At 39.7% G+C, this 26,678-nt stretch overlaps 1 protein-coding gene across 4 annotated transcripts; it reads right to left on the bottom strand.

The window, feature by feature from the left end:
* Nucleotides 1-4,501: 4,501 nt before the first annotated feature.
* On the bottom strand, nucleotides 4,502-15,144 carry vegfab (vascular endothelial growth factor Ab). 4 transcript variants are annotated; one of them, XM_052582921.1, is made up of 8 exons: nucleotides 14,260-15,144; nucleotides 12,906-12,948; nucleotides 12,210-12,406; nucleotides 11,855-11,931; nucleotides 11,413-11,445; nucleotides 8,971-9,036; nucleotides 6,576-6,719; nucleotides 4,502-6,166 (listed from the first exon to the last, which is right to left on the bottom strand). In XM_052582921.1, exons 1-8 carry the CDS (start codon nucleotides 14,425-14,427, stop codon nucleotides 6,145-6,147), a joined length of 750 nt encoding a protein of 249 aa, XP_052438881.1. In that variant the 5' UTR covers nucleotides 14,428-15,144; the 3' UTR covers nucleotides 4,502-6,144. The 4 variants fall into 4 exon arrangements, with proteins under 4 accessions (XP_052438881.1, XP_052438874.1, XP_052438889.1 ...); XM_052582914.1 differs by having other exon boundaries at nucleotides 6,576-6,722; nucleotides 14,260-15,142; XM_052582929.1 differs by lacking the exon at nucleotides 8,971-9,036 and having other exon boundaries at nucleotides 14,260-15,138.
* Between the last annotated feature and the right edge of the window lie 11,534 nt (nucleotides 15,145-26,678).

The raw sequence follows: 26,678 nt of genomic DNA, 5'->3' as shown, positions 1-26,678 counted from the left end.
TGGTTAAAAGTGACTTTAACTCCATTTCAAATATATTAAGTGCAGTGTAAAAAGATGTTTTGTGTGACCCATTATGAACTATTTGGGCTTTAGTGAGTAATATACAGAAAAGGAAGCAATATGCTTTAGAAGAAATAATAATAATAAAAGTGTTTTTGAGGTTTGTACGTTTTTGGATCTGTTTTAGGTCTGAGTTTATTGTCTTTGAGTGACAGTGTTTAATATCGTGTGTGTTGACAGGACTCTTTAGCACATGCTATTGTCTGGTATATTGTCTCATTTCCCTCTGTCGTGTGGTCAGTGTTAGTGTTAGTGAGTGATTAGTCTGTAGTGTTGCTATGAGACCAGTTTAAGGCATTCCACACATATTCCATCTAATCCTTCATTCCAGGCTGTTAAAATCAATGACTTGATCAGTGTCTCTTCTGAGGGTTGAGCTGATCCCACTGTTTCTGCGTTTGGGTGTTCCCACATTAAAGATGTTTGAAAGCATTTTAATAGAAAAAAATTAATAAATGCTCTCATAATTTTTATGTGCATGCGTGTGTTTATTTGTGTTTGTAAGCAAGTTTTTATTTTTTTTATTTTTTTACTTTTTATAAGATCTTCAAGCCATTAGATTGTTTTTTCCTCCACATTCACTTTTAACTCTCTGTAATTCTCATTACCATAATGCATCCTATGAATTTGATAATTTTATGTTTGTGAATTGAATTGAATGATTCTGACTATTTAAAAAGATGTTTACCCAAGGTGTAACTCATTGTTTGACTCATTGATTCATTTATATTAATGTTACTTGTACTTAAATATATATATATTTTTTATTATATTTCTATTTCCATGCACCAGCAGAAAACCAGACCTGCATGAATGCCAACAGCGAGGTTTATGGCGGCTGTTTCTAAACATGCTGTAACTTCAAATATACTATTAAAGTAATTATTTTACTATTTTGGGCAGCAATACTAACCTTCTGTTAATGAATATTGGTGGAATCATTTCTGTAAAATAATATTAAATCAATGAAATATATTTAATTAAAAAATACATTTAGAATCTAAACAATTTTGGCTAATAATTATAAAATCAGTTCCAAAGTAGCTGCAAATTATCACACTCACCTCTGATTATACAGCTCTATATTGTGCACATTTTCTAGTTTAGTTTAGATGTTTTTATTTTTATTTTAGTAGCAGTAAATCTGACAGATCTGGCACTTAACCCATAATTTAAACAGCCTTAATAGAATCTGATAAAATTGAAATTTAGACAACAGATAAAGCCTGAGAAATTAATTATCATAATTTTTAATAATAGGGATTTTTTTGGGCACTTCCAGTGGTGTTTTTCTCCCCAAGCCCTGGTTAAATTATGACTGATCTTTGCACGATTGAAAGATAGCAGATGCATTAAATTGCTTTCTTTATATGCTCAAACATTGATGTACTTCAGGAAATAAATCAATAAAACTGCTTTGATTCCTGTTCAAGGGTGTGAAACTCTAGTTTTAGTCAAACTCAATCCCACGAAAGGGATATGAGTTCAAATTCAGAATGACATCATGTGCATTTATTTCTAAACTATGAATGCATTTGTCTTTAAAGTGAACCTTAAACCTCAAAGCCTTCCGTCATAAAAGCTGATGAGGAAACTTCAAACTTGATCATTTAATAACTCCCACACTTTGATTGTCTTAAAATGAAAAACATATAAAATATAGCCATGTTTTATAGGATTGATGACTTAATGGTGGTTAGCAGTATGTGAGTGAGCGAGCATGCACATAATCTGATACTCTCTCTCTCAAACACACACACACACAGGTGTGAGACGTGGACAGATGAGTAATGATGCCACTGAACGATATATGTTCCTGACAGAGTGCACGTCTCTACTGTAGGGTGTGGACTGCATTTGATTTTTTAAGACGCAGACCTTGGTCACGCCACACTGTTGGAAACGAGGGTAAATTCCAGTTAATTTTCAGTGACATGACAATTACCCATGGCACCAATTTATGACTGCTTACTAAACAATGTCAAGATGTGTAAGACTCAGCACTGTGCCTCTCTAATCTACGTCCCAGTGGATCTCAACCCCAAATTCTCAGCTCATTCTCAGTAATTTGTGCCTGGTAGATGTGTGTCCAAAATAGTTGGTTTGTAAAGTAAACATGAAAATTATTTCAACCATGCCACATGAAGTTTTGAGTTCATATAATTTGAACTGAATGTTATGTCAGACCGACACTGCTTCATAATTGACACACAATAGCATAGAAAAATGCAGTCAAGTGCAATTAAGTTTATTTTTATTAATTGAAGATCTCTTGACCAGCATTTAATATTTTTTACACTATTTCAGAGTTCACTGTTTTGGGGTTGAAAGTAAGTGCAAAAATGCCAGAGCGCTAGCAGTGAACAGGCAGAACAAGTTACACTACGTATTAATTAGTCAAAATTGCTGATTTTTTCTTAGAGTTGAATCAGCTTGAGAAAGCCAATATAATTGTATTTGCTCATCACAAACTGTGTGAGAAATGTACTTTTGAACTTACTGTTTGAGCCACGTGATGTCAGAAGCTGCAGAACAAGACTGAATGAAAAACAATGCAAAAACACATTCTGCATGTACATATATAAGTGGAATTTAATTCTAATGAAACCCCCCAAAATTAACAGACAGTAATGAATGAGGACATGCAAAATTGCTCAGTATATTTTTTATATTAAATAAATGTGTAAATATTTAATATTAAAAATATATTTAGTGTTACACACTATTTTATTTTTTAAATAATGGGTAACACTTTACAACAAGCTCTCATTTGTTAATGCATTACAGCATTTATTAATGTTAAAGTGCATTAACTAATGTTTACAGATACTTCGGTAACACCTAGTTAAGGATCAATTGTCACTATTAACTAGTTGCTTTCTAGCTTGCATATAACTAGCCTGTTTATTAGTATTTATAAAGCACATATTCTGCATGACCAGGACTTAAACTTAACAATGACCTTACAAACTATTAAGCAGTAATTAGGAGTTTATTGAGGCATAGTTAGTTAATAGCCAGAATTTGACCTTAAAATAAAGTGTGACAGATAATTTTGACTTTTGATTTAAAACTTTTTTTTTATTAGTATTTGTTGAAATTCATTAATAAATGCTGCAAAAGTACTGTCAATTCTTAGTTCAAGTTAACTAATATAGTTAACCAGTGTTAACAAATGAAAACTTATTGTGAAATGTTACCAAAGTGCAGTATCCAGTTCATTATATCAGTAACAAGTCATGGCACATGGCAACCTTTACTGAGAATGAACCTCCTTCACTCTGATTGGACAAAATGCATAAAAAAAAATCTGGGATTTAAACCTGCAACCACCCGGTTCATGCCATTTAACTCCAAGTTAAACTGATGGGGTAAAGTTCACTGGTAGATCCAACTAAAATGACGGTTTATGCAGGAGACGTGAACCTGCCACCCCACCATTCCTCCTTTAATCACATCTTAAGTCACTTACAGCATTCTTGGGGTATTTAAGTGGCCGGAGGGGCCTGTGCAGGTGGGGGGAGGGCGGCAAGAGGATTATCTCATATTTCATAGGTAGTGTAAAGCTGCTCCTCTTAAGTGCTTCACATGGTTATATTATGTCAAACATATCGGCTAATCTAGTATGAGCAGAGCACCGCTCAGGCTAAAATCAGCTGTTTCAAAACAAACACTGCAAACTGTTCCACAAACCGCTCTTAAACCTAAGCCTTATTAACACTGATCTACTGATGGCTGCCATTCTGATGATCACATGGACCTGTCGGCTCAGGTTTAGTGAGACGGATGGGAAATTTCTGGAATGGTAACTGCTAGTTGAACATTTGTATGTTTTATAGAGTTCAACAAACCAAAACATTCCTACATAATGTTCGCCAAGACTGAACTGAACCACATGTAGGACACATTTTGAACAAAAACATAGTTTTAAAGTGGAATCCTTAGGTGATGCAACTCTAGGCCACATCGAGAACAAATAATAAAATAATTAACTATTGTTAACAGTGATATGCATTTTTTGACTTAAGTGCAATATATAAAGCAGTTCTGAAAACTTTTCAGCATGTATCAAGAAATTTTGCTATTATTCTTATTTATACAATAGGGACATGCAGGAGCATTATGCATTCGTTTGAACTAAAAGGGCAGATGATGACAGTTTTCATTTGATTAAACGTGGCTGGATCTCAAGATGTAAAAGTTTACCTACAAGAAATAAGGTCATGTATGCTCCTGAATGCCCATAATGGTTTTTTTGAGTCATGAGTTAAGGCCCGTTCACACTATATATTTTATCCATACCAGCGGTCGATATCATCTGTTTATTCGAAGCACACGCTTGTCTGCTGCTTTCTCAAGCTCGATTGATTCTGATTGGGTGACAGTGTTTTTATCATTCATAAGCTGGAAAAAAACATTTCTGAAAGTGATTCCAACGATATCATTTCTCTGTGCCTTTATTGTTATAGCCGTGATGTGGATTTTTAGAACGATATCCTTATCTTTATTCTTATCATCCTTGGTGTGAATAGGCCTTTTTCTCAAGAATATTGTCTACTTCTGAAATCTGTAATAACTGATAACTTCAAAAGGAACCTAAACACTGAATACTATATTGCAATTAATAAATATTAACCAAACCAACAGCTATGCAAGGTGCTTTCATGTAATCGTAAAACATCAAGAGCTTTCAAACAAAATTTTATAGAAAAGGAGCAATATAATTTGAAAATAAATATGCTGTACTACATTAAACAGACACAAATAAGATGTTAATATTCAACATATTTACACAAAGTAAATAAATATTGTAAAACTCCAAATCTGATCATACGGTTTCAGCTTGTTAGATCTTATTATAGTAGAAGTAAAAGGTGATGTGGGTTTGGCCTATATTTACATTTGGCTGCTATATTGTTATTCAATACGTATGTCACACTGACATCAGGACTGTTTTGCCAAAGCATTCTCACACATTAACGTGCACAAACACTAGCCTCGTATGCACACAAAATCACATTAACGCGGTTCGTTTGTTAGAGATCACACGGCACACACACATCTGCATCAAGGCGGCAAAGTCAAGGCAGTTGGCAACGCGACTGATCAGTTCTAGGAATGTTTCTCTGTTCATCTACAGAAAATAAAACAGGATGAAAAGCTTTTTTTTTTTCAGACAGCCATGGAGGTTTGCAGACATTAAAGGGCGAGAAGTTCCATCTTAACATAACACTGCACATAAATAGGTCAAATTAAATACAAAGAGATAGAATACTGAAAATACCGAGAAAAAAAAAATAATAAATTACTGAATTGCTTAGGGGAATAAATTTTGACTAAAGTTCCAAGCTGAACGACAACCAAATCCCCAGTAGTGTGGAAGCATGGAATCGAATCATACGATCTGCACAAAGTGGTTTCCAAAGATGTCAAAGAATGAATATCCCTTTAAGGAGTGAATATGACCAAAATCCTCTTAGGTGTGCCTCTTCAAGGCCAGAGCTCTGGTGCAAACACGGCGTCACTGTGTAACTTTCCAATGACAGAATCAGTTCAGTCTTCCGTCAAAACTCCAGTCATTTGTCCATCTATAAAAACACACGCATTGTTCTCAGTCTTCACGTTCTGGGAGGAATGATTCCACGGGCGCACAGTGGATGCTGACAAATTGTTGCAGTCCTACAAACATTTCGTTTGTGCTTTAGATTCACATGAAAAACTGCACAGTAGACCCAAATCCAGTGATGTGTTTCGCTGAGTGATTTCGAGTACGACTTTACGCACGCCAGCCGAGATCAGAAACATTTACGCAGGTCTTTGCCTAGAAGACCCTTTAGCAGCAAATCAAATCCTGTGCTTTCAGTCTCTCGCTTCGCTTAACACGCACACGAAAATCATGAAAATATACAGAGAGAACATTTCATTGACTATTAGCCCCCCACTCCCCCCAAACCCGTTCACTTCATTCGTTCAATATCTCCGGGACGGAAAACGAGACCAAAGTTCAAAGCTGAAAGTTCAAAGTGCTGTGAATTACTGTGAAATATTCCTTCATGTCAGAGTCCATTCTCAAGTCGGTTCGGTTCACCTCCTTGGTTTGTCACATCTGGGAAAGTAAGTGGAAAAATCACAAATGAAATCTTTACAACATCCCAATTATTGACCCTAGACATGAATATTATTAAACCTTCGCTCAAGGTTTCTGCCAAGAAGGTCTTCTATAGTTTCAGAAGAGATGCATCAATATCTTAAACTGAACTCAGATTTAAACAACTCTTTACACTCTTTTCCATACATAAACAACTAAATCGAGGAGAATGAGTTGATGTTTAAAGCAGCAGCAGTTGTTTGTATGGAAACAAACATTCTACCAAACATCTCCATTTGTCTCCAGAGCGCAACTTCTGAGCAACACAACTTTTGTCAAGAGATGTACATGACGATACAGAAACAGGAAGGCCAGTGTTGCACTAACATATGTAGATACACAAGAAAGTGTAGATTGACAAACACACCTGCAGGTCCTTTCGTTGAGTTCTAGTTGTCTAGACCTGCAGTCGGCTTCAGAGTGTTTACAGGAGCACTGACACGTCTCAGGGTCTTGAATAAACAACCTTCTTCTCCTCTCAGAGCATGTAGCACAGCAAGGCTCACACTGACTACTGAAAAGAGACAGAATGCGAGAAAAGGAAAAGGATTGGGGGAGATTACAGCGGACACAGTCATGGCAAATATTATTAAACACTTCCACTCAAACACACATACACAAACACAATTTTTTTTTGAGCAACAGGGTTTGCCCCTTCAGGGGGTCCAAGAGGGGTTTGTAGAGTGTGCATAGCTGACGTTAGGCAGGAAGTGAAGGCCATGCACCAGCAAGCTCAGTTGATGCAAGGAAAAACCAAACAAACACAATCGGTTTCAGAAAAGCATACTGGAATAAGAGTCAGAGAGAGCGAAGTGCATGAAAATCCAGAGTTTCTGTTTATTGCTTTTTGTAGTGTTGGATCAGGGTCATTAGGACACATGTACAGTACAAAACGCTGGACTCCAAGAGGAAGATTCACACATATTTGAGCCAACTGACCTTATCTGAAGCCAATATTTCTCTGAGGACATGCTTAATCAAAGCCACGGCCTAACTTCAATTCACAACAGTGTAAACTTTTGGCATGAAAAACATGCACAAGATTTTATTTTACCCATTATAATTGAGAGAGAGAGCATTGTGTTAGGGAAATGTCACAAGTCAAATTTCAACCCACATAAGCATCTCGATGTTCTGAGCATTAAGTCACAGCTCTGGCCACAATCAGATTTTACATCCAAATTTGAAATCCAAATCTTCTTGCGGAATGTCAAAAATTCAGTGTGAATAGTTGTGGTGCAAAATAACTACTTTCATGCTCTTTTGCCTAAACAAGCCTCGAATCTAATTTAACTTTTTATATGTAAACCCAAACCCCAGCCCTCAGAAAAATACTGAACTCAAAAGCATCAGTCCCACAGGAGCAGACTGTCCCCCGTGTATGTATTTCTTTGCTCTTTCAGTTTCATTGAAACACAGTTCATTTCCCAATTACTGGGAGAAGCACCAAGGTAAACAGGCTGTTTGACTTTTGTAATGCTGTGTGGCAGAGCTCACGCAGCATGACAAGACCAAACTCACAGCAATGAATTTAAAAAAAAGCATCTCACACAATCCTTCTCATCTGTCGGAGAGGACATAACTGATGCGAGGATGACGGTAAGTCCTCATTCAAATGTGAGAACAAAAAACACATTGCAAAAACAGGAAGCAGCACAAACAAGTTTGTGATTCCAACACAAATATTGCAATAGATTAGTACCATCGACTGAAAGCCATGCTGGGTGGATCGGGTGAGTTTGTATGTTGTCTACCTCCTCACCCAATCATAGAGCTTGATTTATTGGGCACAACCTATAGAGCTCAACTGTAGGGTTCCAGAAATAGAAATCCCATTCATTTTCTCCATTAAAACACAGACAGCCCTATGAGCTCATAGGCTGTTAAGTGGCGGTGCTTTTGCAGATGGTGCATTTGCGATTTTTCACTTCTGAATTCCTATGAAGTGCTGCACTAGTTAGATTCCTTAAGTGAGATCCCGAGTACCTGAAAACCAATCTTGGAAATAAGAACAAGTCTCTTTTTTTTTTTAAAGTTGCTTTTGAGATCGACTACTTCTATAAAGCATTGCTATTGATGAAATCCAATAAGCTTCTACGACCGCAATCAATGTATATATCTGATTATTTTGCAACAAACATCCTATATAAGATGAATTGTCTCTGTATAATTTATTTTATGCTTGTATTCAATGACTTGTCAGGCTTGTTAGTGTATTGTGGCTATTGCTTGGATTACATCATTCACAACGCTGCATGGGATGAATAGTTCGTTCTCTCGTAAAAGACTGCTACAGTATTTTCCAAACACTTTCTTTGTTCGAATTAAAAGTTGTAGTCATGTGATTCGTCTTGGTTTGGTTGAAGGCTTAGCAATCTTTGCTGAGGAAGTTTTTGAAATGCCTGAAGAGAATGAATGGAAAATGAATGGGAAAATAATTCTGAATGAAAAAGTGGGTGGTTGCGCTCTACTTGATTTGTACCCAAAAAAAAACTCCTAAACAATTTGACCAAACTTGTCAATGTTAATGGTTCGGCATTAGTGAGTCAAGCTCTGTGAAAGCAGAGATCGGGCATGAGGTTTTGTCGGATGGTCAGTTTTAATTAATTGGCGCATGAGATGATGGTTTAATGGCAATTAACAACGTCCGACAGGAATGCACTGATTAAAGGAGGCATAAAATCTCCTCCCAAATTAATCTGACGACCAAGACTGTCACACTCAGGTGCAGGTGAGAGGAGGCGAACGCAGAGGTGACGTACAAATCCTGCTTTTTTTCACTGTTTTTCTTTCTCTTTCGCTTTTGGCCTTTGCCCTTCCGGGGTTTTCTGGAAAGGGAACATGACAAACAAAGAAGAACATCGAGAAACAAAATCTGAATCGGGGTTGTTGAAAAAGATCCAACACAGCTTGCAATGAATGTACTGTAGTGCTAAAATGATCCAGACATTAGCAAACATGTCTCTTCTTATTCTTGTATAAGTGCCTGACACAACAGCAAACCACACGAGACCTGAATTAGAAATTAAAAGCCGGTCAGGCTCAGGGGAAATTCGCCAATTCTTCAAATTCTCTCACACGAAGATGTTTCAATGAATAGGACATTAAATATTCAAAAGCTTCAGAAATGTTTGCGGGGTTCCAGGCAAACTGATTCAATCCCAACCAAAGCTCAACATCTACGGGTGAGTTTTAACTCTTATTTTAGTGACTTCTAATCAGAAAACTGATCAATCAGCAAATCAACACACAGTATTGGCAACACACACGTCCATTTATCTTTCAGATAGCCGAGGATCCTTGCATATCACGTCAGACACGTCAGGCAGCAAGAATGTGAACTTTCCCCTCTCACAATCACAGTATGAACTGAAGTACCGCGGTCCGTATATGGTTATTTGCATTAGTGGTTTACCGACATGGGTTTTTCAATGCGCAATGGGAATAACTGAATTGCAAGATGTCCAATAGAGATGCAGCTGAGACTAAAACATTTGAAAGCATTTCATAAAGGCATCTCTTACAAACATTACGAAGTTGACGCTCTTTAAACAGAATATCAGGACTGTACTGTTGACACATCGGGTGGGTTATTATCTAGGATTACATTTATTGTTTTTTAGAGGTCAGATTTAATCATGTTATGAGGCAGTTGTCTTTGAACACGCTGAGGAACAGCTTCTGTGTCAAAGGGCCACTTGTTTACCAGAACCAGAAAGCATTCAACTTTTTAACCCCCTTGAGATAACCTCTGACCCGTAACACATCAGCCACAAGATCAACACCCTCTCTGCAAAAGCGCCAACTTCAGTAAACTTCTTAAACACTTTGGCCCACGTTCTCTGGCGAGAGGGAGTCATCAGAGATGGGGTTGACTGACCGCTGCAGTGTCTCTGAGGAGTGGAAACGGCCTCGTGAACAAAAGCACAAAACCTTGTCTTATCGCCCGACGTAAAGACACTTCAGAGATGACAGATCCCTCTCTTACCTCAGATCATAAAGCAGAGCTTAAAGATTGAATGTGGGGCGAGGGCATTGAACTAGCGGGCGAAACTCACACACCTGTTCACGCAGCTCTTTACACATCTGAGGTGTTGAATTTACACCTGAGAAACCAACGTGCGATGACATGAAGACATCAAACAGGAAGTGAGATAAGACAGTAGCGTAAGGGTCAGAGAGTCTCTGTTCTTCTATAGACTGTTGTATTAACAAAAGCAGTAGTTCTAGTCCTAGTACTTGTGCTAGGTCTGGGCAATATAGCTAAAAATGACATCTGTATATAATAATAATAATAATAATAATAATAATATAATTTTTTTTTTTTCAATTTTCACAATTCAGATTTTTTATTCTGAGAATTGTGAATTTATATATAACAATTCCGAATTTATATTATTTATAAAGTTCAAATTGTGAGATAAAAAAAGTCAGAATTGTGAAATAAAAGTCACAATTACCCGCTTTTATTTTTTTGTTCTGTGGCGTAAATAAACTTCCATATTTGTTCTGTAAAGACTTTCATAAAGTGGAGCAATTATTGCAACTAAACAGCCACTGTAGTCGAGGAATACAGTAAATACACACTTTAAAATAAACTTTAAAACTAAATAAAAGGCTATTTAGGAAGAATGTATATGTATTATTATGAGAGATAGTAATAATTTTTAACTAAATACATTAAAGCACTGAATGCATTTATTTTATAATGATAAACAAATTGTTTAATCAGAGCTGAACTGATTCATTGAAATAAATACTTATTAAAAAAATCTTTGTTTTAATGTTCTCTACACAAAATGAGAACTTCTTAAGAAAACGTGACAAAAACATGAAATAAAAAACATTCACAATATTGTCTAAATTTATATTGCTAATGTTGGCAAAAAATATTGTGTATACTTTCTATATATAGCCATGATTTTTTCGAGATCTAAATCACCTGTTCGCGTGGTTCAACAACAATGAAGAGCTCCACTGTTCTCTCACGATCAGATTTTATGGCTTTATGTAACATGAAAAGCAGGGAGATGAGATGAAAGGACCAGGAAGAAAAAGAAAACAGGAAGGAATACACCTAGCTGGAGATAAGGGTGACTGAGATAAAGGCAGAGAGATTGATGGAGGGGAAGACGACAAAATAGAGCGAGAACAGAAGCATGCACACACATACAGCATCACCACACGAGAACAACAACACTCACTTTTCTTTTTTCTCCAGTGCATCTTTCCTTGGCCTGAAAGAGCAACAAAAAAGCGACCCATTACCTCAGTGAACATGTTTGTTTGTGTGCACACAACAAACACACTTAGAATTAAAGACCTGCACACATATGAAACAGTACAGAAGCAGTCATACGTCAACTAAATTGTATTAATACAGCTAGAAATGTAGTGTTCCTGTTGCTCAATTGGTAGAGCATTGCATTATCAAGCGCAAAGTTGGGGGTTTGATTCCCCGGGAACACATGATAGATAAAAATTGATAGCCTGAATGCACTGTAAGTCGCTTTGGATAAAAGCGTTTGATAAATGCATACATTTATTTATTTATTTAGAAATGCAATTACTGTCTGTAGCAATTACGGCATAATTAGCTATAAAGTTTCTGTGTTTATGTACGTTTGTTGAAATGAGGCTTCTTACCGACACTGGCATTCACTGTGTTCTGCAAAACTCATGAAAAAGTCACCCTGATGACGGAGAGGTTTCAGTCTTTTAATCTAGAGAAGAAAGCAATAACACGTTAAAACAGTACATCATAAACAAACAGGCAGTGTTAGTGTTACGCAAAGCACTACCTAAAAATTGGGTACTCTTATTCAGGAGAAACCCTGCTGGCTTGGCCAAAAAGAGAGAGATAAGAGGTTTGAGTGTGGGAGACAAAGTAGAAGAGTGTAGGGTTTCCAAAAAGTAGACTTAACAAGATTCAGACGGATAGCGGAAGAAATAAAATAGAGAGAAAAAGGGAGCAACAGTCTGGAAGTTAGTGGTCTCTGACCTCCAAGGTAATGTTGTATGTGACGGTAGGGGTGCATTCCATCATCTCATCATTGCAGCACCCAGCACAGCGGGTGAGAACCACACAGGACGGGATGAAGATATGCTCGATGTCATCAGGGTATTCCTGTTGAATTTCCACCAGCATTTCCCGAGGACGGCAGAGAGACCGGTTATACACTTCCATGAATGGCACCACTGCAAGTTAAAGGAAAGTGGAAATCAGTCTCTCTTTTTTGCCAAAAAAATGTTGGCCAAGAGTTGCACCACTGAGAGCGAGATGGTCTTTGCTCTTATTCAAGGCCAACACTGTTTGGAAATACGGGAGCCCTTCTAGGAATTTTTGACTGAGTGGTGTCCATTTGAACCATGTACATTCCTTGTGTTGCGCACTGCAAACCTAAAAAAACAAAAAAGGTTCTCTATGTTCTCTGGGTTTAGCAGAGATTGGGCAATGAGAAGTCTGGCAATGCTTACTCCAAATTATCCCTTGGAGGTTTGTGTGTTGAGAAGAATTACAAACCACACTGGATTGAGAGCGTCTAATAAATACTACAAATTCATCCGAAACTATTCAGTGTCAGATTGATTAAAGGCATAGAAGCTTTCCTTCACCCCTCCACCAGAGGGTGCTATACTCAGTGAATCTGTACGTCACATCTCTGGATGACACCATTCAGTGCCAGAAGAAACTTACCATCATATGTGCTTCTGCCTCCCTCCCTGGGTATGTAGGCACTCTGTGGATTAAAAGAAAAAAAAATTTGTGTAAATTTATATTTACACAACTGTACAGTTGTACATATTAATTCAAAATTGTTAGTCACATGAGTCCCAACAGGTTTGACTAGTTATTAACAACCGCATTACCACAGGTTTGGGATGATGCAACAGATAACCTAATTTCATTTCAAAGACAAAGTTCATCGAAATCTTAATGTTAGCTAACACAGAGAATTATTGTTTTCTGGCTCGTGCATATAGTTAAACGTTGCATTTATTAAAAAATATAATGCAAGTAAACCTATCAACAACTCAAGTCTGAAACTCAGGCTCAAGTTAACTCAGGTTAAGTTGTAAAAAAGAAAACCTGTCATTTAAGCAGCTCACTAAAGATATGACTTTGACTCCTAATGAGAGACTAAAGATAACAGATAAAAAGCTGTCAATCATGACAAATGGGCTTTCAGATTTTATATATACAGCCTATATTAAAAATGTTGTGCAGAATACAGAAAACTATTAATAAAAAAAGATACTTTAGACTTAGACTTGGCCTTGAAAGACCCGAGACTTGATTTAGACTTGACCTTGATAGTTTTCTGTCACTTGAACTCTGCATTAGAGAGCTGTGAACATTTCAGATCTCAGACATTTCGCAAAAAGCACCACTGAGAGACCATGTGCATTTCTCAATTAAGCTTTTTACTCTCTTTACAGACCGGCTTAGCTTTTTCTTGGGTTTCATATGGTTTAACATATTTCATATGTTTTTTGTTTTTTATTATTATTATTCCATTGCATCAAGTTCTCATCAAACTGACTGATTAACAATGTTATTAGTATTTATGCATGTCCTTGAGCATAATGCTTCAAATTTCATCCAGAACAAGTCTCTGTGGTTAAAATGTTTGCTCAAATCATAACTTAAATGACTGATATCTCTACACTGTGGTCTCCAGAGGCAGATTATGTTGATAGCCGCTCAGTCTGAAGCGCTAGACAGTAGCTGCGCCTTTAAAGCGTAATAATATCACTAAGGAGGCTATGATAGGGCCTTCACCAAAACCAACAACAAACTTCAAAACAGTTGAATTCCTCCCGGTTGTATCTTTTCTACAGAGTTTAATGGCTCACTGTGGCCTGGTCCGATTTGCTTGTTCAAGTGATTTTGAATAGGTTGGCAAGACATGGTCAATGACCTCGCAAGGGGACACACAAGGACGTCCGATATAGTGGCGCAGGCACATTATATTCAAAACAACAGTATTTACAATTCAACCAACACGTCGGATGCATTCTCTATACATGCTCAGGCATCTAAAACTTACCTTGACAGCTGAAAAATACAGAAGCGTCACAAGAAATAACTGGAGCACGCGAACGGCAAAGTTCATGATTGAATTTATAAGGCGAATAAATCTTTTTAATACCCTATCCGATGATAGGCGAACTTTAGCAAACGCATTGGTAAAGGTCTCGGAGAGCAGGTTAGACATGAGTAAAGGCTTCTTCGCAAGGGGTCCGACCTATAGGGGCAACGAGAATCCCATGTTGGTCCCAAAACACGCATGCAGACACCTGAGAGCGACAGAGAGTGTGTTATAATGTCTCTCAGCTGTTGCCGATTATTTTCAGAATATCCAGAAATATGAGAATCCAGGACGCAGGTCCTCTCACATTGTTGAGAAGTATTTTAAATTTCTCTTCCAAGGCTTTTACAATCCACATCACAAAAGTAATCCCATGCTTATCCTGCCGCCCGTCTCCAAGTGCGTTGGGTTCATTTGGGAATGGGACGCAGAATGGATCAGAAACTCACTCTCTGATACAGATCAGAGTATTACCGTCACTGTGTTTTATTAGCAGAGCGTACAGTGATACCAGTGGGAACACAAAGACGCTGAGAATAGAGTGCAAAATCCAAGCGCACTTCTAGTCCCTGCGAATGAACGTTGCTTATTCCGCTTCCTGTTGGATTTGTCGTCTTGCTCTTGCCGTTATGAATGATCAGGGACGCCGCCGTTCCCCGGTTTTAACGAACAGCTTAGTTTTGCAATTGAATCCACGCCATTGGAGGAGTGTAGCGCGATGGGCGGGGCCATAGTGGTGTCAGCGTGGACTTTCTCGGACGTTCAAGTCAATGCGCAGGTCTGCTTCACTCAAATGTTAACTGAAAGAGAAACGAGATATCGCGCTCTGCTTACGGCGGGCTGGCATCAGTTATGTTTAGGTGGCTGGCGTTTAGTCAATTGAGCCAACAGTTATAGTCCTCTTGTCGCAAGTTTGCATTTTGATTGGTCAGTCCCGGCCAGACATTTTTGAATAATGTCTGTTGTCCATGGCGACGCTGTAGGCTATACGCACGACTAGCTCTGTGTGTTCTAATAATGATTTAAAGTCAAATTCAAAATAGTTTTATTATACTTCAAAATATAGCCTCTAAATAAAACATGTCTGTTTTTTTATTTGGGAAGTAAATGTATACAAAGTGACACATTGTATAGCCTAGTGAGCCATTGTTAAAGAATGAATATATATTATATTCAATGCGTGTGTACGCTTAACAGTTGAGCCCAAAAGTCAGAGACCACCACTGAAAAAAGGAAGAAAAATCAGATTTTCGAAATGCCTTGCCCTTTTTGCATAATGATTGAGTGAAATAGGGCATGATATTTATATAATTTATAACATATTAAAATGTAAACATATATAATATATAGATAAATATATATAAATTGACCATAATAGGTATGACTAATACCCGCTGCGTAATGCAGGGTTGTACGTGCAGAAGCGTAGCAGTTTGCATATCTTCCGCATCACATGCCGTTTTGGGGTTCTCGGTCATCTGCAAGGTTGCGTGGAAAACGGGAAGGGTGCTTGGTAATGAGGGCGTGATCATATGGAAAAGTGTGTTTGTGTCCGTTACCACGTACAGGTGTGTGGTCGCGCGCACGCGTGCGCGTAGGAAAAGACGGGACTCTACAACACACAGAATTCCATAGACGCACACAGATTCAGGAAAAATAGGTATTTAATCAAAAAGATTAGTGTCGTGTTATTTTCGTATTACGGATTAAAGATATATATATATCCTACCACGTAGACACCTGTGAATCGATTCAGGATAGATTTTCATGGATAACATAAGTGCTCTAGCAAAATCCATTTTTCTTCTTATTATTTAATATAGACCTATTATATAAATCCCCCATAGACTTTATATGCTATGTCTATTTTAAGAATATTTTAAAAAAAGTTCCTTACTCATTTGATTTACTGTAAATTGCATTGGCGCCATCTGCCTGCCAGCACACGTATAGCACGTGTAAGGGGCTTGTCTGTGTTGCCATGTCCACTTAACACAAGCAATAAATATATACTTATTAACATAAACATACACGAGTTTCCATTTTCGGGCTTATTTCCACCAGTATAAAGCAGCATATTTTGATTGCTTTTAGGTTTATACTACAATAAATCAGATAAACAAAGTCAAGCAATTCCCCTTAATCCATTAATCACACACTAGAAACACAAACAACTGGGGTCACTTATGTAGGCTTGCTTTTGTAAAGCAAGACATTTTATTTTAAGGGCTAAATTGTCAGACTAGGTTGCTTGTTTTCCTGCCCATATCTGGCAACATCAGACTCTGCTCCCATATTACTGACTTTGCAGCAAAAGCCACTTGCATGGAGTAAGATTACTAAAATAATTTATGATGTGAAATACATTAAAAAGGCAGCCTGATTACATATCTTGGTGATAGTCACCAATTAGGAAGTCTCGGCAGCTGCAGAAAAGCACCAGCGCTCGCTCTCAGCACACACTCAGACAGACACGCACCTCAGTAAGAGCTGTTTAGTCTGAGTGCTAGAGGAAACCTTGAGTGCAAGGTAAAAGAGCGAGAGGGAGCTTCAGAGACAGAAAGAGAGGGGGATATACTTAAAACAGGAAAGAGTTGTGTAAAGACAGAAAAAGTCATAGAAGAGAGCTGTACAGAACGAGTTAAAAAGTGAGGTGTTGATGTCGGAGGTATTGAGATGAGACGTTTGTTTTTTGTTAGTGTGTTGTTCGTGCGTTGGATTTTAATTGAAAAATAACAGACAGATATGAGCTACAGTGCCACCTGTCAGAAATACTGCAAACTCAGTAAGGACAAAACTAATGAAGTTTACACTCCTACTGCTGTTCCCGAAAGCTTCAGTACACAAACATCGACCCACAGATGGGAAGTCACCGAAACCACTGTACTGTCATTATTGTTCAATGCAGTGCAACAGTGACCACCAGCTTTTTCAGCAGTCTTGGGTTTAAAATATTTTCCCATTCATTTTCTACACAGGCATTAACATTTTTGAAAAGAGAGATTAAATGTGCAATGCCTTTCATTTATATTGTTGTTTAAAATCAATTCCTCTATTGAGAAACTGTTCCACGGTCAACATATTCATATAGGTAATTTCCTAGTTCTGTCTAGAGTTCAGCTCTTAAGCAGCTCTTTATCTGTGCTTCACAAAGAGTGTCTCTTACACTTAATACTCACTCAGGTATGGGTGAGTCCTGTATGCATACGCCACTCCCTACCACACACACACTCACACAGGTCCGTGTCAGAGGGAAATGAAATGGCTTATGGCCAGGCCTAGATTAGACTCTACCCTATACACCAGAACTGAGCTTCCAGTAAAAGCACAGCTCAGATATCCAGTGAAGGAAGCTAAAAAAAAAAAAAAAAAAAGGTTTTGTAGGTTGTAGGCAGATGCTGAGAAGATGTGATCCTCCAGTTAGGTCAACTTTACTTTGAAAATAATCAAATTAATAAATGGTTAATATTAAAACAGTTTTGCAGCTCTACTGACAGCATCGGTCGTATGCTTGCCCTACAGAGGTTCATTGCAAGTCAGTAACTGTCAAAAGCTGTGAAAAATGATTTTCTGTGCTATATGGCACTGAAGCTATTGACAAAGTTTATGTATTACAGAGAAATTAGTTATGTGTATTCTCGCTCTTTCCATTTGATTGTGCAAGAAGTGTAGGAGTGTAAACATATACGCTTATTAATGTGTGACTGTGTACGTGCATGTGAACAGCAGACTGCTTAGGGTTTGGCTTGGTTCTAAACTACAAGCAACTTTTCTGTGCACACTGAAAATGAAAATACAGGTCAGTGCCACAACATTAGAACACAGTGCGGACAAGTGTTCTCTGCAGCTGAAGAGCTTAAACTTAAAGCACATACCTTGTATTTTCATGATGCTGGTGATTATTCCCCAGACAACATCCTTTTGGGGCTTGTTATGTAATTTCCAACGTTTCTAACGCTCTCCTCAGTACTCGGCGCTGTGTTTGTCTGCACTGACCAGTACATCCAGAGAAACCCTGACAGATTCTTGGATGGGACACAAAGCAGATGAATTTAGTCATTAAACTTAAACGTTCAATAAATCACTGGCATTTTGCTGGCAGAGGGAGTGACCCTCGACCCCCCCAGCTGTGGCAAGTGTGCGGTGGTGTTGTAGCGCACATCTACCCGACCCAGAGCAACCTTTAAGAGAAGAGCCCTACGCTGCACGTACATAAACGCTTTTCCCAGAAACCTGGCAAAAACTCACACTCCCTTCATATTTAAGATATTTTACTAGAAGAGGAATGAGCATTCCCCTGTGATTCACCTACTAACAGTAAAACACCTATGAAAAACACCCAGTGCAAAAATGACAAATTGCCTCTGAGTGTTTGTAGCTGTGCAGTTCGTGCAGTGCAACAGATCTGAAATACAGGAGATTGGCATCAGGGGGACAACATACATGAGTGTATATCAGAAACTTGCCCTGTATGTAATACCACTCATGTGTAAACACATGACATAAATCTTAGCTCTCTGTATGGCCTAGCATGTCAAAACCAAGCCATATGGAACTTCAAAGGATCTTTATGGATATAGTTGTTTGGAAAAAACTGGCAGGGGGCGGCAGTTGGGCCTTTTACATTACAGATGGCGTTGCAAAGGAGACGAGCACCAGTCACTCAAACTCCCAAGCACTATCACGCCATGAGGTGACATTCAGAAGATATTTCATTCCGGCTAATGAAAAAAAGCGAAATGTGAGTCTTAAAGTGTGCATATGTTTCTCTCTCTTGTGTGTGGGATGGGTTAGGACTACGTGTCTACTGGCAGATCTTCATGAACACCGGGATATATTTTATGGGAAACCATAACGTTTTTGAGAAATTAGGCAAGTACCTCAAGCTCAGGTTTCCAAATGACTATTCTGGAAGAGACTACATCTTTAACAGTTCACCACAAAGTCTGAGTTGGGTGGTTTTGGTACATGAGAGAGTGTCTGGGTATAGATTACATGCTCTTATATTAAATGCTTTTAACAGTAATGGAAATTTTCCAGGTAGGCAACAAGCCATGGTAAACCCACTTTGTAAAGATGCAGTCATCCCTTGTACTTGAACAAGAAAACACAATTTCCAACAAATAATTCAAGCACAGACCTGAACTCAGAAAATTCAGGACACATCTGAATGACCACCTTAAAGCTCCATTGAAAGTGGATGCCTCCAATTACAGCTGTAGTGCTGTTCAGACATGCTTAAAGAAACTTCTTCCCAGTTCACATATATTTGAATCGACAATTTGAGAGATACCAAGTGCCTTTTGGTGCAGATCAAGGCTGCGAGGGTGGATCATTTATAAAACCACGTTCAGGCTAAGATTTCTGAGTCTAGTTCTGACAGTTACACATACCCTGTTTCCCTCTGGAAGGTAAAGCTAGTAACCCCTCACTAGTTTGGTCATAGCTGCCTGACAGTGTTAGGCCTCATCATCGCTCTCCTGAAAACGGGTCTGTTCCAGTGACAGGATTCAAGGCTGGGTTGAAATGTCAAATGCAAGACTGATCAGCTAAACACGATGCTTCCTAAAATCCTCATTCTTCTCTGCTTGACTGGACAAGGGGGTTACACTTATGACCTTTGACTTCTGACGTTGCGGTCCAAGTTCCTTGGAGAAATAGTAACAGATAAATACTAATGCAGACATGAGGAAAGAGAGCAGGAGAGTCTTCTCTATGGATGATGGACAGGTAGATATTAAACAATTTATAAGCTCCAAAGGAACTGAAGCAGTATTACTCATGAGATTAGAAAGAAAAAAAAATCATCCTGACCACAATGACAATTTATCCTGTGGAATACTGCATGTCTGGTTACTCCATCATGTGTCATGGTCACACTAATATTCTAGCATTTTTCCAGCATTTGTCATTTTACACACCTATGGAAAAATTCAACCAGAAATGGCATTTTTGTAATTGTGTAGTCATCCTCTCGTCTTTCCAAATCTGTTTTGGAGAATGTTCACAGTGCTCTTTTCCACACAATGAGAATATATCATTGAGGGGCTTTTAAGCTCCAAAAAGGAGCGTGCCAAGATCACTTACAAGACTTACAATGGTGTCAAATTTGGAATTACACATTTTCACGTCTGATGCATTTCATGGCACACTAATTCACTCTTTGCTGGGAGTTGGACTGGCCAATCAGAATGCAGAATTTTTTATTTGTCTGACAAGCAAACCAGACAGGAGAGTAGACTTGAAAAATGGTGTGTGCTGATGTCTTTCCGCAGTTGAAACAAGATATCTTCTGATGTTCATTCATGTTTATTACATGTTATAATTAGTATGGAGGAAGAGAAGATCATGTGCTGCTTATAACTGAGGTACAGTGACCTGTCACAACATGAAATGCTATTTATTGCTTGAATTTCTTAAAAAATGACTCTATAGCAAACAAAGCAAAAGTGCTTTCCTTATACATTTTGGCCTTTTTTTAAATTTTTTTATTCAGGCTCTTACGGAGAGGCATTCTTATACCTAAAGTTTTGGCAAGGAAAAGATCATTATTTTTCTTGTAATAATAAAAATGCTACAGCAACATGGTCGAAGCTCTTTAATAGACTCACAAGTGTTTATAAGGATTTAAAATTTGGTTGCAAAGGGTGAGTGTACATTATGTGTGTGACTATTTTAGAGAGGCTGAAAGTAATGTGTGGATGTTTCTTTTAGGAATCTGTGTTTTTGTGTGGCGAGGGTTGATTATTTGTGGTTTTGTGGAATTTCTTTGCCTAAAGCCTAAAAGATCAACAGGACATGGACGGTTTGATGGGGAAGGTGGGACTTTGAGGTTTTTTCATGTGTGAAGGTTTTTGATTATATAGACGTATATTTGTGTTTCATTGCAGGGGTGTGTGAGAGAGAAATATCACGGCCCTTACCTCACAGTGCACATCAATTTCCCCTGTGTGTGTGTGTGTGTGTGTGTGTGTGTGTTATTGTGTATAGTGAAGCGCTTCTGTCTCCACAGCACCAGAGCAGCAAGTCTTGAGCGAACTCAAACCAGCCAAATTCAAGTTTTATCGTAACGTAGAGGGAATCAGTCTTCCATGGAGGACAGCATGGATGCTGAATGATTCAAGACTTGAGGAAAGGCTTAAAAAGCTGTGAAGTATGACTTCTCAGGAAAGCACTTTAAAACAAACACTTTTACAGAAACATATCACACACAAAGAATAGGAGAGGGTGAAGAGGCTATTTAACATGGATGTTTTGTAATGTTCTGGCCTTCCTCTAGAAAAATATTTTTAAAGCAGAATCGCATGAGAAATAAAGCAGAAGATCAGGGATAAACCAGCTCTGTGTGTGTTAGTGTATGCTGGGAGGAAAGCCAAAAAAAGCACTTTACTTTCTCATTTGCCATTTTAACAATTACACTACACTGGAATAGTCTAAGAAACATGGCTCTTATGATATCCAGAAACGCCTTTGCTTCGGTAGCGAATGAAAGACTATGATGAGTTGGTTGATGATGGATGCTGTGGATGTGTGTACATTTCCACTTCCCCTCCAGTAAGTTATGTAGTAGTTTAGAGTCGTTCTCTTTTGGGATCTATACAAGTTTGTTCGTTTTACTGAAACAGATCTGTTTTAACTCAAAGTGTCTGTGCTTAGTCTGTATTTCACTGCTCGAATCGCCTCTTCACGGCATCTCTCAAGCCAGACTGGCCTGCATCTTATACTTTTGTCTTTGTCTATGTCTAATTCTTCATCAGGGTCAACTAACTCTACAGCATCTTAGTGTGTAAAGAGACCCAGATCCATGCCCATATCCCTTCTGATACCCTTGAAGGCACTTCAGCAAGCATCTCACTTCTCTCATTATCTGCCACCCAAGTAAAAGTGTAATTTTTCCAGAAATCTAAATTCTCGTATTATTCGAATCATACTCGTGTCCTTCCAAGCCAGTATGACTTTATTTCTTCCTTGGAAAACAAAAGGAGAAGTTTCTTCTGAAACCATATATTGCTTTGTTGGAGGAATATGCTGAAATTCTAAACAAGCAATGGTACAGTGTGAAATCAGCGACACCAATTGCAATAGGTTCCCAGCTTTAGCATTCTTCACTATTTCTCTTTTTGTGTTCCATAGAAGACCGAAAGGCAATATGGGTATGAAATGACATGATGGTGTGTAAATGACAGAATTTTGCACTGAAATATACATTTAAGAAGAAAATAGAGAGAAAGTACAGAGGTTATGCTCATTAGCTCCCCTTTACCATTTATAGAGTAAGAGGTGGACAATTGACCATTCAGGAAAACCACATAACAGTGCTGGAGACATTCAGGATGTGGAAGCTGTGTGGGAGAAGTTAATGTGGTCAGAATGGGAACCGCTCGACTACTAAACGCCTCGAATAATCCACAATACCAAACACTTGTAGAGTTAAAGTTCAGTATAGCTCCACAACGTGAGGTTATCGGAGTTGCTTTTCTTGCTGTGTTTGGAATGCAAGGGAAATCAAGACCCTAATTCATTATGAATCTCTAATCTGCTATAAACGGGCTGTCATTTGATTGTCTTGGTGATAGTAACTGACCACCAGAAGGAGTCAAAGAGATTCCTCAGTGGGAAACCACCTGGGTTGGCAGGAGCAGTGAAGAGCTCATCCTGCTTTCGACACTGAAATCTGAGAATCCTCCGGAGCCGCTGATCAAGAATCAGATTTCTCCGACTCGCATCTGATCTACAAGCTAAAAGCTCAAAGTTATCACAAGAATGAATTCAGATTTGATGGGAAATATAACTACAGAGGTTACGCCTACCCAAAAAGACAATCACATGCGGTCTGTGACGGATACGTCTCTGAGCCTTCTTTTAATCTTTGTTCTGTGGGACGTCTTGGTCTGTGTGTATGTGTGTGTGGGAAAACAAATGAGAATGAGGTGAAAGCTGTCATTGAGAACTTGTAATCAAAGAGAGAGAGAGAGCTGGAGAGAGTCCAGGATTGGGAGTCAGATACAGTATACCACAGTTCTGCCTGAATGCCACATCAATGCTTTCATTTAAGTCACAATTTGACTCTCTTCTTAGTCTCCCTTTTTCTGATCTAATGCTTCTTTGCCTCCAGCCTTGTCTTATCATTGCTCTTTTCCCAGTCTGTGTTCTTTTCATCTTACTATTAGACAAATAAAATAATGTTCTTAAAATAACTGAAGAAATTCATTAAAGAAACAAAAAACTGACACACAACAAGAGTATATAGATAATAACTGAATGTGGACACCTAGACCAGATCATTTGATTTTCCGAAGAATTTGGCTGAAATATTTAAACCTCCAGCTTTGATCACAGACTTCGATGTCTTAGCAAATGTAGCATGGTTGAGTTTCCTTTGGAAATGCTAGAGGACGCACGTGATAGTCTTCAGGAGAAAAATCAAAGAAGCAGGAGATTTAGGGAAATGTCTTCTTTTAATCTCATCGCTCCGAACAATTGAGATACAAGGAATTTTCTATATCTGATGCTTTAGGCCACCACAGAGATCACTGTTGTTAGGCGGTTAGCCAGCGAGGTGAGCCGTGACCACAAACATGCCACCACATGCACACAAACACACAAAAACAGACCTCCATCCACAACCTTCTCTGTATGTTTGAAATAACAGAGCAGTGTGAAAAACCTCAAGCTTCTCTTTAGATCCTTCATTCATGTCTGGATCAAAATAAGGAATACTGACATTGAATCTGCGCTGCAAAAAATTACTTTCTTAATTAGTATTTTTGTCTTGGTTTCTGGTATAAATATCTAAATGTTTAATCAAGATGCATTTTCTCGAGAAGCAAAATGACTTAAAATTGTAAAAAATGTATCAGAATTTTGTTAGTTTATTAATTCGAAAGCAAAACAAGATTAATTTTCTTATCCCACTGGCAGATATTTTTCCTGTTTTAAATGGGACATTGGATGCCCATTTTCCACAAGTTGGTATGATTCTTTTAGGGTTTTCATGAAATGTCTGCAACATGTTTTGGTCGTGTAAAACAACACCCTTGTTACCTTGTCAAAAAACAGCTCGGTACACAGTGACCTGTTTCGGTGCATGTCTCTTTAAATGATAATGAGCTACTGCTCACCCCACCCCTATCTTCTGTTTTTGTCTGTGTGTGTGTGTGTGTGTATGTGTGTATTCGGTGGCACATTACCATCAAATCAAAACTAATCCAATGCATCCTTGTTGGCTTTGATATCAGGAGAAAATTAAGACTCTAATGTTCACTTTTACATCCAACTACAAAACACCTACATTGCTTACAAGACGTGGAAATGTGTCAATCAGTAGTCGTGTTTGGGACCCAAGCAGTATGCTATCATACGATCAGAAAATCAAAATGGCTTGATAATTGAGACTGGGAAAAAAGGATTTTAATAATTGTATGGTGGTTGATTCCAACTTTATATGCAAACCACGTTGTCACGGTTTTACGCTGCCTGAAGGAATACGGAGTCGAGGATAAACGGAATAAGGTTTTTAATATATCCAACACAGGGGATATCCAACATGGAGCACAGAGGTAGACACACGTAAGTAGCAAATGGTGAATGTCACAAGTGAGCTGCAAGTGAGAAGACCCGAACAAAACAGAAGGGACACGGCTTATGAACAACAGATAATTGGGGAAACACAGGTGGATGGAATCATTAAATTAACAGGGACATGGAACACATGAGGAAGATAATGGACACACCTGGGAACTAATCAAACACGGAAAGACAGAAACTGGGTCACGGGCAAAAACACATTAAATGAGTCCAGGTGTGTGACAGTACTCCCCCCTCCCGGTAGGTGCGTCCTCGCACCGTAGAAACAACAGGGGGAGGCGTAGGTGGGAACTTGGGAGGAGGTTCCGGTGGAGGACGGACTTCCAGGAGGGGGCCAGCAGACAGGGACCACAGAAGGAGGAGCCAGGGAGGAGACGACGGAGGAAGGAGCCAGGGAGGAGACAGGAGCAGGAGGAGCCAGATGGTCCACCAGAGACCAGCCAGGACGGAGATCCAAGGTGGGGTCGACGGCGGGAGGAGCCATGGTGAAGGAAGGGTCGACGACACCAGGGGGCCGACAGGCGGAGACTGCACCGGTGGGTGAGGAGCCCAAGATGGAGCAGCACAGCCGCAGAGCCAGGGTGACGTCGAGGATCCGGAGGGCCTAGGTGGAGCTGAAGGCTCAGGCGACCAAGGCAGAGGCGGGGTCCTGGCAGACCGCTGTGGAGCCGGAGTGACCGAGGATGGAGGTGGAACTGGAGGGAAGGAGGAGCCTGACAGAGCCGGAGGGATGGAGTGACGAGGTGGAACCAGAGGAGTGGAGTCCCGAGGCGGCGGATGGTCGACGACTGACCAAGGTGGAGCCGGAGGGACGAGGGAGCCCGGTGGAGCAGGTGGGATGACAGGCCACGGTGGAGACGAGGGAGCTAAGAGCCAAGGCGGAGCCGCTGGGTCGAAGGACCGAGGAGGAGTCCAGGGCTCGGAGGCTGGAGGCGGAGACAGGGCCTTAACACGCCAAGGCGGAGCTGGAGACTGGCAGTCCAGCGGCGAACCACCGCGCCTCGATGGCGCGGACTGAGGGTGAGCTGCGGGACTGACTGGCACCAGCAGGGATGACGAGGAACTGGCTGGTCTAGGAGGAGGAGAGAGGAGAAGGGTGGGAGGAAGGACAGGAGGATCAGGACTGGACGGAACCAGCGAAAGAGGAGTAGAGGGACCAGCAGGTTTGGGAGGAGGCGGGAGAGGGAGGCTGGGAGGGAATACAGGAGACACAGAAGATTCAGGGCTGGGCGGAACCAGCGGTGAAACAGAAAAATCATGGCTTGGCGGAACCAGCGGAGACACAGAAAATTCAGAGCTGGGCGGAACCAGCGGAGACACAGAAGATTCAGAGCTGGGCGGAACCAGCGGAGACACAGAAGATTCAGAGCTGGGTGGAACCAGCGGAGACACAGAAGATTCAGAGCTGGGCGGAACCAGCGGAGACACAGAAGATTCAGAGCTGGGCGGAACCAGCGGAGACACAGAAGATTCAGAGCTGGGCGGAACCAGCGGAGACACAGAAGATTCAGAGCTGGGCGGAACCAGCGAAGACACAGAAGATTCAGAGCTGGGCGGAACCAGCGGAGACACAGAAGATTCAGAGCTGGGCGGAGCCAGCGGAGATACAGGAAACTCAGGGCTGGGCGGAACCAGCGAAGAAACAGAAAACTCAGGGCTGGGCGGAACCAGCGGAGAAACAGAAAACTCAGGGCTGGGCGGAACCAGCGGAAATGGAACAGAGGAAATGACTGGAGGAGGTAGGAGTGGGAGACTGAGAGGGTATACAGGGGAATCAGGGCTGGACGGAA

The sequence above is a fragment of the Carassius gibelio genome, chromosome A4 (genome assembly GCF_023724105.1).
Source record: "Carassius gibelio isolate Cgi1373 ecotype wild population from Czech Republic chromosome A4, carGib1.2-hapl.c, whole genome shotgun sequence".
NCBI lineage: Eukaryota > Metazoa > Chordata > Actinopteri > Cypriniformes > Cyprinidae > Carassius > Carassius gibelio.
The sequence above is the reverse complement of the archived record's forward strand: the minus strand, read 5'-3'. Positions and strand labels throughout refer to the sequence as shown.